General features: G+C 39.4%; 1 protein-coding gene across 1 annotated transcript in view; it reads right to left on the reverse strand.

Moving 5' to 3' along the window:
• Positions 1 to 5,088: 5,088 nt before the first annotated feature.
• Positions 5,089 to 12,011, reverse strand: part of LOC115019446 (ryanodine receptor 1-like) — a 51,573-nt gene continuing 44,650 nt past the window's right edge. Inside the window, exons 93-107 of the mRNA XM_029449011.1 lie at positions 11,814 to 11,896; positions 11,284 to 11,434; positions 11,099 to 11,185; positions 10,685 to 10,954; positions 10,455 to 10,585; positions 10,312 to 10,354; positions 10,096 to 10,229; positions 8,028 to 8,088; positions 7,725 to 7,871; positions 7,508 to 7,642; positions 7,253 to 7,409; positions 6,809 to 6,873; positions 6,629 to 6,729; positions 6,495 to 6,546; positions 5,089 to 6,340 (exon numbers count right to left, since the gene is read on the reverse strand). Coding sequence (XP_029304871.1) covers positions 6,245 to 6,340; positions 6,495 to 6,546; positions 6,629 to 6,729; positions 6,809 to 6,873; positions 7,253 to 7,409; positions 7,508 to 7,642; positions 7,725 to 7,871; positions 8,028 to 8,088; positions 10,096 to 10,229; positions 10,312 to 10,354; positions 10,455 to 10,585; positions 10,685 to 10,954; positions 11,099 to 11,185; positions 11,284 to 11,434; positions 11,814 to 11,896 — 1,713 coding nt within the window. The 3' untranslated portion in view covers positions 5,089 to 6,244. The remainder of the gene's footprint in view (positions 6,341 to 6,494; positions 6,547 to 6,628; positions 6,730 to 6,808; positions 6,874 to 7,252; positions 7,410 to 7,507; positions 7,643 to 7,724; positions 7,872 to 8,027; positions 8,089 to 10,095; positions 10,230 to 10,311; positions 10,355 to 10,454; positions 10,586 to 10,684; positions 10,955 to 11,098; positions 11,186 to 11,283; positions 11,435 to 11,813; positions 11,897 to 12,011) is intronic.

The raw sequence follows: 12,011 nt of genomic DNA on the forward strand, positions 1-12,011 counted from the left end.
ACACGGCCTACATTAGCTGGGTTTTCTGGAATTGAACATGTAAGCAGCACAGCATTCTTTTAGTTCTCTCTCTATTATACCTCTAGTATACCTCCATTTATTAAATAATTAATAATTAATTAAATTAATTTTCACATGGCAAGTTTTATTCATATAAGAGCAATTTGCTCAAATGGACAAATCTGCTTTTAACCACAAGCATAGATATAAAGCAAAGTAACAGCGGGAAATTTGAAAAAACACTGTACATGCACCGAAAAACAGTACACAATGTGTCATGTTGCAAATCTTCCATCTCCCAAGTCTTATGAGATACTTAACATATGGTTCATTCATGGCGTGTATCAGTTACACATACACATTTACATTTTTACAAATAATGATCAAGTTCACAATCACTGATAGTGTTGACAATGTAATAGATTTAAAAGATGCGTCTGTAAAACTGTCGACAGGCACCTCCAAATGAAAACAAGGTCAAGTAGGACTCTTTATTATGATTTGTTGATCCATAAAACTTTCCTTGCGCCCAGAAAAGAGATTTAAAAATATGTGACATCATCACAATGTAAAAAAGTAGGAAAAACACTACGCTGCCCATATTCACTACTTTGCATACCCCCGAAATAATGGACGTATGCACCAGGCTTGCAATTCTTATAGGATTAAAAAGGGCGCAATAATTCAAATTCATCTAGTGTGAATCCCAGCAACCAGCTTCTGATCCCTGGGGACCGCCCGACTCCCCACCGGATCAGCAAACTCTTAGTTGCTGCCGTCACACAGGTTAAACTCAGTGCTCCACCAGCCCACTGTGACCCCTTGCACTGTGGGCCGTACAGGCCCCGGTTAGTGGCCCAAACACAAAGATGGCTAATGTAAACTCCGGGCTGATGTGAAGATTATAAAATAGCAGTGTTACTTTAACCAGCTCTCAGAGTTGCAGCAGTTTGGTAACATGTTGCATATTCTTGCCCTGTTGTTAGTTAGTAGTTGGCCTTTATTTTTTAACAGTAAATTTAGATTTTACAGGCCCAGTAGTAGAGGTGAAATGTTGCTGAGTAGTGGCCAAGTATCACTCATTGCTCCTTAAAAACTATCTTTATCCATAGACTCCATGCAGCACATCATTAAAAAGTAAATCCACCACAATCAAAAGCATCAAAATCAGAGTCTGCCACTTCAAAGCCAAAGATGTCAAAGTGAGGTGAGTCGAGTGCAGGGCTGCCGGTGTGATATGCTCCTGCTGGTCGCGTGTCAGAGAAATCCGTGTTGAGTGGCAGGTCAGGAGCTTTAGCTTCCAGATTAGGGAGCGAGCATGCGCCTAGGTAACCCATAGCAGAGGAAGCAGTAGCCCCTTCTATCAGCAGATAAACCGCCCTCATTGCTTGGGCATTACTGATACTGCCATGGCGCAGACACCCTGCTGAATGTGCACCTCCTTAATAATACTTTGAAAGGGGAGAATTCCTGCCTGTTGGGATTAAGTGGTTTAATAAAAACAAAAAACATTCATTTGTTTGATTGAACTGTTTACCTTGATTACTTACAAGAAACTGTTACAGACAAAGTAGCACACATCCTAAACTCACCTTTCTCCCTCTGGGACGCACAAGTCATAGGCCCTGGAGAGGGGGCCTCTGTGGGGCCGACAGGTGGAGTTGGTGGATCTTTGTCCAGGATTGGCTCAGTCACAAGATCTTAGAGAGTAATGCGTGGTGGTGGCACCTGGTGTCGCTTACAAGGGCTAAGAGGTGAGACTCTGTAGGAGGTCAAATAAGAATACTGTTAAGGAGAAATATGGGTTTGCCAATATTGCCAATGATTTTATCCAGCAATTGATTGAAAGACTAAGAAATCTATAAATTACGAATATATCTAAATAAAAGTTTAAGTTTAAAGGCACAAAGAAATATATTTTGGATTCTAATGGGCATTGTGGTTAAGTACTATTTACAGTTTTTAGCCATGCTAGTGGCGAGGCTCGAGGGATGGCAATGTCAGTCTATAGGTCCACAAACTGAAATGATCTCAACAATTATTGGATGGATTGCAAGTTGGTACATACATTCATGTCCCTCTCAGGAGGTTCCCTTAATTAGCACCCTTCTCAGGTCAAATTTCAATTGGTCCAATACTTTGGTTTATGACCAAATACCTGCAAAATTCCCATAAGCCTTAGCTATTCTTTGTGTTTAGTGCTAATTAGTAATTTAATATCTGCTCAAAGTACCATCTCTCAATGCTTTTAATTTAAATAAATACTCCTAAATCACTATCTATTGCAAAATGAGGTAACACAATAGTGATTGAGTCCCCGGCCCACTGTTGAACGCCCTTGCATTAGCAGTATTATGTAGCGGAGCTTTCTAGGAAGTAAGATTCAAAAACACACGTGCAATTACCACTTATCACCATAGGTGCCGACCAACAGATCAAAATGGAGATCTTCGAGATTGTTGACTTTAACATCAGCATGTTAGCATTGCCACTGTATGCATATTGCTATCGTGACTTTAGCATCACTTCAAAGTACCATTATGCCTCAGTACAGCTTCGCTATTGTGGCCGTACACTTTATTAAGTTTAGACATTTTTGTAAACAATTACCTTAATAAATACGTCTTATTAACTCACCCTTTTCAGCATATTCAGCCATTGACTAAAAAGTAATAAAAAATGATTCTGTTATTACCTCCACACAAATCAAGCATCCATCCATCAATTCAAGTGCACGCCAATGAAATAGGCAGGTTGCAGTAATGGAATGTGCAGTATTGGTGCCGTCAGTCTAGCTAAGCAGGAAAGCGAAATATGTAGTTAGTTGAAACTGAGAATTTGGTATGGTATTGGTCTTTCTTTCTTGACAAATATGCAGGAGAGTGCGAGTAGTGGACTTTATGTGGTTACGAACAAAACGAAGTAAAAATAGTAGGAGTAGTTATAGCTTTCTTGCTGAGAATTAGATGAGGTACCCCTCTCATATCTGTCCGTTAAATATGAAGCTACAACCAGTTAGCTTAGCATAAAAGCTGGAATCAGGGGGAAACAGCTAGCCTCGCTCTGTCCAAAGCTTAAAAAAATCAACCCAAAAGCCATCAAAAACAACATTTTGTAGTTTTAGGGGGGTTTGGGCAGACTACTGGGAACACTTCCTATTGTTTGTTACACTTTGGTGTATCCAGGCTAGCTGCTGCCTTGTTTCCATTCTTTATGCTAAGCTAAGCAAGTGCTATCAATCTTTTCATATGATTTTACCATGACTTGGCAAACATGTGAAAAAGCATTCAGTATGTCCAACAATACTGGAACTATTCCCCTAAGTAACTGGTGGTACATTTGTGAAATTGCACCTCACATCTTAAACTAAATCCAAGAAGTGGACAGCATATCATTTTACTGGAACAAGGCAAAGTAATTACCGGTAGTAGAGAAAGCCCAGTGACCACCAGACCTGCAGTCTGCAGAGGTTTCAGCCAGCAGCAACAGGTATTTATTCTGTGGGAGGATCAGGGCAAAGCAGCAATCTCTGCATCCACCTGAGGGTAATTTAGGCAGGTCTAGTATATCCTTGCCTTCTACAATTGCTTTACAACTGTTCTGCAACACTACCCGCTGGCCAGGAGATGATGCATCATGGCACACTAGGAGACTGCCCTCAGCTGTTAAGAGCAAACCTCCTCTTCCACTGTTTGAAAATAAATCCACCTGGATAAGGAAAGCAGATTGGAAATAACAGGAAATAGTACTCAATAGTAAATAGTACTTGTAGGATAAATTATGCAAGGATAAATAATTCTAATCATAACCGCAAAACACCCAAACTGTATTGACTGTATTAATTATTGTCACAGTGATCATGACAGCAGTGGGAGCAGGGCACGGCTGGATTAAAGCATGAACGCCATTCAATCATCTCCACAGATTAGAGGCAGTCAAATGGTTGATGGATAAAGGGGCTGTGGACGTGGAGCTCGACCAATCAGACGGTTGAACATAATCTAGCATCGTCACACGCTAGCATCTGAAGCTACGCACTCCATATACACACAGTACATAACTCATGGACAGACTTTAATAAGCAGCGTAACAGAATTACAATACCAATCTTTTTGGTTTATTTTGAGATTATGTTTTTATCGGGGTTTACTGCAAATAATTTCATGATGCTCAATATTTACCTTTTGAATTATATATATATTTTGAGAACAGAAAATCATTAAGATTCTTTTCTCACAATCATACTTGGTCTCAAAAGCATTGCTCACTAACACTCTTAACAATATCATAACATGTTTTAATTTGTCATTTTGGCACAAAGCTCTAATGAGTTAGTACAAAATACAGTTATCATCCTACTGAACAATTGTTCAGCATCATCACACCTCCATGATGCAGATTCCAATTAAAATTCTACAACGTTCGTACAACTTATTCTAACAGTACAAAATCAAATCAGCATTTATAAACAACTCACCGTACATCCAGAGCACGCCGTGGTGAATCGCCGAGACGTTCATCTTAACAGTCGATGTATCCCAGGCTCAGAGAAAACTGTTGAGGACAGGATGGGCTCAATGTGAGTTTTAATACTCGGCCTTAATCCCCGTTCAGATGGGATGTTCCACAGGTCCTCAGTTCAACAGCTTGGTATGATGAGATGTTACAAACAAACTGCTGCAGTGTGTGCAGAGTAACTGTGTAAAATGACTTAACATCATACCTGTTTTCTTTTAATATTAAGTCATTTTGACAACATTTATTTGGCTCCTTTCTCGACAAACCAGCAGCAGCCAGAACGGCTCTATGACCCCAAAATGCACTTTTGTTTGCTGTGATTTCAACAGTTCCATAGCAGTCATGAAAAGACAAGAGAGTCAAGTTGAGTCTTTTCCTGTTCAATTCAGTGTCTTGTCATCTGGTCAGACTACAACACTGAGCACTATCTAAAGGGCACTATTCCAGCCAATCAGCAACAGGGGGCGTTCGTGCCCGTGCACAGGACAAAGGAGAGGCCACGGATGTATAAAGAAAAAGGCAGTGAGAGCGAGACGGAATGTACATCTTTTTTTTATTTGGGTGTTGAGTTCAAATGTCAACAATCTTTCTGCAGAATTGCTGACTCCACCTTTAACACAAACATGTATTGGTACATACTTCATTTGAAGGAAAATGTTATTAAATTGTAAAAATTGCAGATTTGTTCAAACATATCAAGGTTGTCAAAGTAGCTCAACTGCAGACAACCTCCTGTGGGTTTGCAAAGGTCCCAATTGACAATCTACGTCAAATTAAATACCTTTTAAACACCACTTATGTCATTTAGTAGAATGTATTCACTGAACAATACTGAATCCGTACTGTATATGTTGCAGATTAGGACCCACATTGTAAGGATTCCCAGACTGGACACTACCATCACATACATACATTATATGCACAGTATGAAGTAATGTCAATGTCAGATTACAATGATGTTTATTCTTATAGAGACTTTATCATGAAGTTGTCTTGAAAAACAATAAATCAAATAATTTAAAATCAAACATAAGCTACAGTATGTGAAGAAAACTAAACAGAGAAATAAATATGAATGAATAAGCTAAAGTGAAGATGACAATAATCAGTATGTAGTAGTAGATGCAGCTTGTGTTTCTGCTTAGGCACTTTGTCACATTCTCACATAAACAGTTTTATCTTCTCCTCCTCAACAGACAGCACAATAAAACACATTTATGGTTACCCATAATGTCCCTAAATGAGTGAAAGAGGCAACATTTTCATGCAATTTCATATATGATGAAACAAAAGATTATACTTATAAAAAACTTGGTGTGAATCCCATTCACATATAAAAAGTATCTTTCTTTGCAGCCACCTCAAGGACACCAAAGTTACCAACATTTGTAGTAATGTTCCTGCTGTTAATAGTTCATCAAACGTATTTTGCTTTTTTCATGACAAAATCAATTTGTTGTGAGTTTGTCAGGAATGATCAACACCAGTAGCTATGGCACAAAAATAGCACCATTTAATATCCAAATGCTGGTAAAAAAAAAAAAACGTGCAAGTGGCTGGTAGTATTGTATCACTTGTATCACTTACCAGACAAAAACAATGGTAATCTATTGAGTGGCTTGTAACATTTGAACATTCACTAGCCAGATAAAAAAGAACATTTTGCACCCTGCAAGTAACGCTTCAATAGTCTCTTTTATCTCTGTATGTGTGAAGTACTTGTAGGCTAGGAAAGCTGATCCTCATATTGCTTTCTGAAACAGTCTCCAGCAGGGTAGAAGTCCCAGCAACGCTCTTGATACATCTTCCACACGTAGGACTCCTAAAACAGAGGGTGTAAGAACAACAAGTTAAAGGGCGACACAGCATGAGACTAGAAACTGAAAGAGGGCGGCCTGTGTTATCAGTCAGTGGGAATCATAATAATAAAGCAAAACACTAATTGAAAAAAGTGCAATAAAACCTCTCAGACTGACCTGCCCAGTGTGCTCCGTCTCATCTTTGTTGATAAGGTACATTAAGAAGAACCTGAAAAGGACCCACGTGTTAATATTTCTCATTGGTACGTCATGCACATATACACACTGTAACACAGAGGAGGTACACTCACATGTAATTGGCCAAGTTGTGTTCATCCAAAGTGTGGGTCTCAAAGCCATGTGGCGTTGTATCAAAGTAGTCGCTTCCAATGCCACATATGAAGCATTTTGTCTGCACAAAAATCAGTCATGAGCGTTAAATCCACATGGTGCATACATTTGAGTGCACGTGTCAACTGAAAGGGTCATACCTCCATGTCTTCCTTGACCTGCTCTTGTTGGTCTCTGAGTTCTCCAAAGGCGTCAATGATGAGACCTACAGTATTTGTACAGTAACATTATTATTAGAGGGGTTTATAAAATCTGTCTAGTACCTTTAAAATCTGCTTCGTATACTGTTATTGATTTCTAGTAAGTCTCTAAAAGCTCCTCACATTCTTCCGTTTTCCTCACTTATACGTTTTTTCTAACCCAGTGTTACTCAACTCACAAGGAAAATGATTCATTCACAATGGGAATTCTTTTGTACTTTGAATGTAAATAAAGTGCATTAAAAAGCATTAAATATTCATAAGTTTGATCTAATAATATATTATTAACTGGCCCCTGTAGAAAAAGTGTCCCTCAGGCAAAGTGAGTTGAGTATCCCTGCTCTAACCCAATGACATGACATGACATTTGAGAAGTGTCTTTACCCTGAATGATGGCCAGTAGAATGACAATGACGAAGAAGAAGAACGTTATATCAAAGACCACTCGATAAAGCTCATATTCATCTCCAGCAGGATCCTCTATCTCATCTCCGATGCCTCCACCAGCACGCACACCCACGTACATGTGGAACAGGTAACACTGTAAATTGAAGAAAATGCACATGACGTGAGAAGTGGGAGCAGACAACGATGTATCCAAGTGCGCTTTTTCTTTTTTTTACATCAACAGTAACTTACAGTCATCATGTCGTCGCATTTCATATCTGGTTCATCTTCATCTTCACTCTTGTTGTAGAACTTGCGGAAGAAGTTGAAGGCAACTACAGTGTAAAGGTACACCACCACCGCCAACAAGCCCACTGTCATCATGAGCTGGCAGAGACAGTAAGGAAACAGAGTTAGTACATTCCAACTGAAATACAATGAATACTATTGAGCTTTTTTCTGCACTTGCCTGTTTGCCATTGTGTGTGACTGAGGACAGGATAGTGCGCAGAGTCTTGACACCCATGGCAATATCCAGCAAGTGGCAGGCGTAGAAGAAGTTGTTGTAATGCCCAAGCAAAGACATTATCGTGTACCAACAGAGATATAGGAAGGTCTACAAAGAGATAACAAGGAAGGTTATTTCAGTTCTCAGAGGTAAACTCCACTTCACTTAGTATAGAATAGTACTGTGTAGTATAGTATAACATAGTAGGCCTACTGTATAGTAAAGTATAGTGTGCAATATACGTGCACATTTGAGTTTACTTACACCGTCTGTGAACACAACGCCAAATTTCCAGATCTGGTACTTGATGTCAATGGTGGTCGTCCTACAAAGATACAATATCGTTTGATATCCATTTAAGAACAATATTTTTATATTGTTTAGTTTGGTTTACAAACTCTCACACAATTCATGCAGTATAATCCAAGTCTCATTTATCCAGCTGTAAACTCACTACTCCCAGAACAAATGCATTTCCACTAAAACCTTACATTTTAAAACACTGGCTCATAAACAGTCTCACGCCTGCGCAGGTGCACTACTTGTACATGTCCAAAGTGTTTTAAACAGTATGTTTGAGAAGTAGTGAGCATACGACTGGAGAAATGAGACTTGGATTACACTGCACGAGTTATGTTAGAGTTTGTAAACTGATATAGTTAGTTTTGATACAGTTTTGCTGTTAAACGGCCCCCCCTTTACTTCAATTCATCAGGACTTTTCTCTATTTGTGGATTCCTCGTTCACCGTGGATGCATGCGACAGGTTTTCTTCAAACATTCAAGGTAACAAGGGGTGAGTAATTGATACACAAAAGATCATTTTGAACTTGACTTTTAAAACAACAGCTTTTGAAATGTTTTTATTTCCTCATTATATAATCTTTTAGTGAAGGGATTCTCTGAGTCTCCTGTACTTAAATGTAATTCCTGGAGAAAGGACTTACAAGAGAATTTCCCTTCACGTAAACACAAACACAAACTGTTAAAACTCGGCTCAGATTGCTGCAATATAATTGGCTGATGAGGACAAACATGGCACCAGAAAAACTAAGCAAGTAAAATAGCGCAGACCTGGACCTGATCTAGAACATGATGACCTGAGTCTTATTTATGTGTATTCATGCTGTGACCTGAAATGGTTTTGTCTGTAACTGTGATTTATTGTATGAGTGAAACTGTGTTTAATGTGCTGCTGCTGTCTTGGTCAGGACACTCTTGAAAAGGAGATTTTTTAAATCTATTCCTGGTTAAATAAATACAAATACATACATTTCTGTTCAGTCTTCTTGAACTTTAAATAAATAACCACTAACAGATTCAAAAACTGAGATACAGAAGAATGCAACACTATTTTCTAAGTACGTTCTTCAGATTTGCAAACAAGCCAATACAGAAGGGTTTGGATTCAGAATGCAGACCAGTAACGTTTCCTCTTGTGTCATTTGTAAACCTCTCATGCTCCGCTCCTCCTAATAGGTTGGGATGTACCTGATTGGTCAGTAATCAAAACAGCAAAGTCACTGAGAGTCTCTGATTGGTTATGAATTAAACGTGCGATTCAGTGCCATTACAATTACACTGAAGTGGAGGCGCTTCTACACAAGGAAACTTTGTGAATAATGCGCACAACCTGTAGCCGACGACAGCGCTCCCAGGCTTTCACCCAAGGTCATTTTTTATCTTCTTCTATCCGTCGCTTGCCAGCTGCACCGACCAATTAAATTCTTCACATCCATATCTCTTTGTAAGGGTAGATCCTTTTTTAATAATGGGATTGCCTGTATTCAGTTTCACAACAACCTTATCATTGTCCTTCTCTGAGCTCCCTCACACACTATATTGTACAGTTTCTTCTCTTACTCATACGCTCTGGTATCCACAGGTCAAGGTGACTGTTCTACCTTCCTTTGCATACTTACTTTCTGATCATCTCTGCTACACACACACATAGGGTAAGCAAGTAATATAAGTTCAGTGATTGAAATAAACACATCTAGGTTATCCATTGATTATAAACAATGTTGGAAAATGATCTCTGTGCCTTTGATATTCTTCTGGATGAGAGAACACATTTGCTTCTTTGTCATCTTGTCTCTATCTATCTCTCTGGCTGTCCTTCGAGCTTCTCCACAACCGTTCATCTGATCGACTTCACACATGTATTGCTGAGGGGCGTACAGTGCCGAGTGTGAAGTTGTTTGGACGGGCGGTTCTCAAGAAAGCTGCAAGCAGCAATACCGGAGGCCAAGCGATCGGCCTAACGATTGCACTAGTTGAAAGTAATTAAAACTAATTAATGAAGGTATTACTGGGGGGAAAAAGTACTTTACCATGCAAACACAGCGCTGTCTGGTTCCTCCTGTTTCTTGTCATGTTGTTGACTCACATCCAGGGAGGCTAAATCGACACCCAGAAGCTCAGCGATTCTTTCTCTGCCATAAATGTCTCCGTACTTATCCAGAACCTGGACACAGATATTACATTACGCATTATGTAACAGGCTCTGCAGAGACATTTTAAAACCACTAACATCAAACACAACTCACCTTTCTTTTGACAAATTTATCCCAATAGTTGTTTGGGAAAGAGCTGTGAAAAAAGGGACAATGTTTATTGATTAAATAAAGAAAGGTTATTTGAAATAGATGTATTATCTGCCTACTAAATCTTGACAGCATCTGATACATACGGTGTATTCAAGACCAGTCGGTCCCACTGGCCCTTAATGTCATCGTCCTCAGGCTGCTCAGTGATGTAGAGGCCGTCAAACTCCAGCTTTCTGGCAAGTTCCTTCTCTCTTTTAAAGATCACCAGTGGAATCTGACAAAAACAATTACAAATCTTGAGTTATGCACATTTTTGGAATCCATTTAGTAGTAGGTAAAACAACAGCTTTATTATACTGTGTGCCCATCATACCTTGAGGCAGTTGTAACCAATGATACAGATGAATGAGATGACTGTGTGCAGGGCAGCAATGAATGACAATGTGGGCTGCATGTAGCCAGTACTCTCCTCTAAATAGAAATAAATTGGTACGTCCTCCTCGTCCTCATCTTCTTCATTCATTCCAGACCCCTCGGCCTCTTCCCCTGAGCTTTCAAAGAACCCAGAGCCTTCGAAAAACCCGCTCCCCTCCGACATTCCAGATCCTTCCATCTCGTCACCCTCAGGTGGGGTGTCAGACACCTAAACAGAACAGCGTAATGTAGAGCAAAGACAGCTTAGTACAGTCTCTCAAACTGTAATTAAGTACAAAAAAGGATTTGATGCAAACATGCAATATTAAGGAAAACACAACATGATCATTTAAATACAATATTATCTTTCTACCTTGTAGAACAGGAGAATAAAGTTCAGGGCAAAAGCAAGAAACAGAGCCAAGAAACGCAGGTTGTAGAAGTTTCTGGAGAGGTAGTTCTACAAAAGAGATTGGAATATTTCCCAGCTGATTAGTGAGTTGGTAAGAGACTTTGAAATAGTGCTAGCGAATCAATTCTGGAAAAAATATGTGTCACCATAAATTTATTTCTTTGGTTTTCCAGCTCAGTCCAGATTTGAAAACCTCCTTCCCTTTTCGGCTTCTTTTCCTTTTTCTTAGCAGATTTCTTTGGGACTTCTAGCCGCGCCTCCTCCTTGCTCTGGGATTCTTTCTCTGCTGTTTCAACACTGACAAACAAAACATAGTGGGGTTATTGTCTTATTTCTGTATTTCATCAACATCTGAATGAAGGCTGTCACTGCTGCAGATGAATTCGCCATGTATCTGATTTTGTCTCTCCTCCCCACAGAGAGGCCCAACGGAATTATAAAAGTACACTGGACATTATATACTGATGGTTATGATGACAGTGCAGTATTTTAGGAGTTAGCACAAGACATTGCTGCATTGAAATGCAAACATTAGATCCCAAATGAATTAGAAAAAATATTCTTATCTAAAGTATATAGCTTTAGTTAAACAGGTATAGCCTGTTATCTAGAGTCACGAGAGAATATATGTTGAGAGCAAACTAATGTAGACAAGACAACGACTGAAGACACCCACTCAGCCTTTTCTGGTTCTGGAGGAGGTTCCACTACAGGAACAGGTTCAGGCGGTTTCTGGCTAGCTTCCGTCTCTTCTGGTGCCTGTAACAAAACAAAGGCAGTACACAATACCCACCAAAGCTTTAGCTTTCGGTTTTTTATTTACTTCCTTGCTGTTTAACAAATACTGTACAAGACTTGATCTTTTTTCGTCTTA

Source organism: Cottoperca gobio, chromosome 14 (assembly GCF_900634415.1).
Source record: "Cottoperca gobio chromosome 14, fCotGob3.1, whole genome shotgun sequence".
Lineage (NCBI taxonomy): Eukaryota > Metazoa > Chordata > Actinopteri > Perciformes > Bovichtidae > Cottoperca > Cottoperca gobio.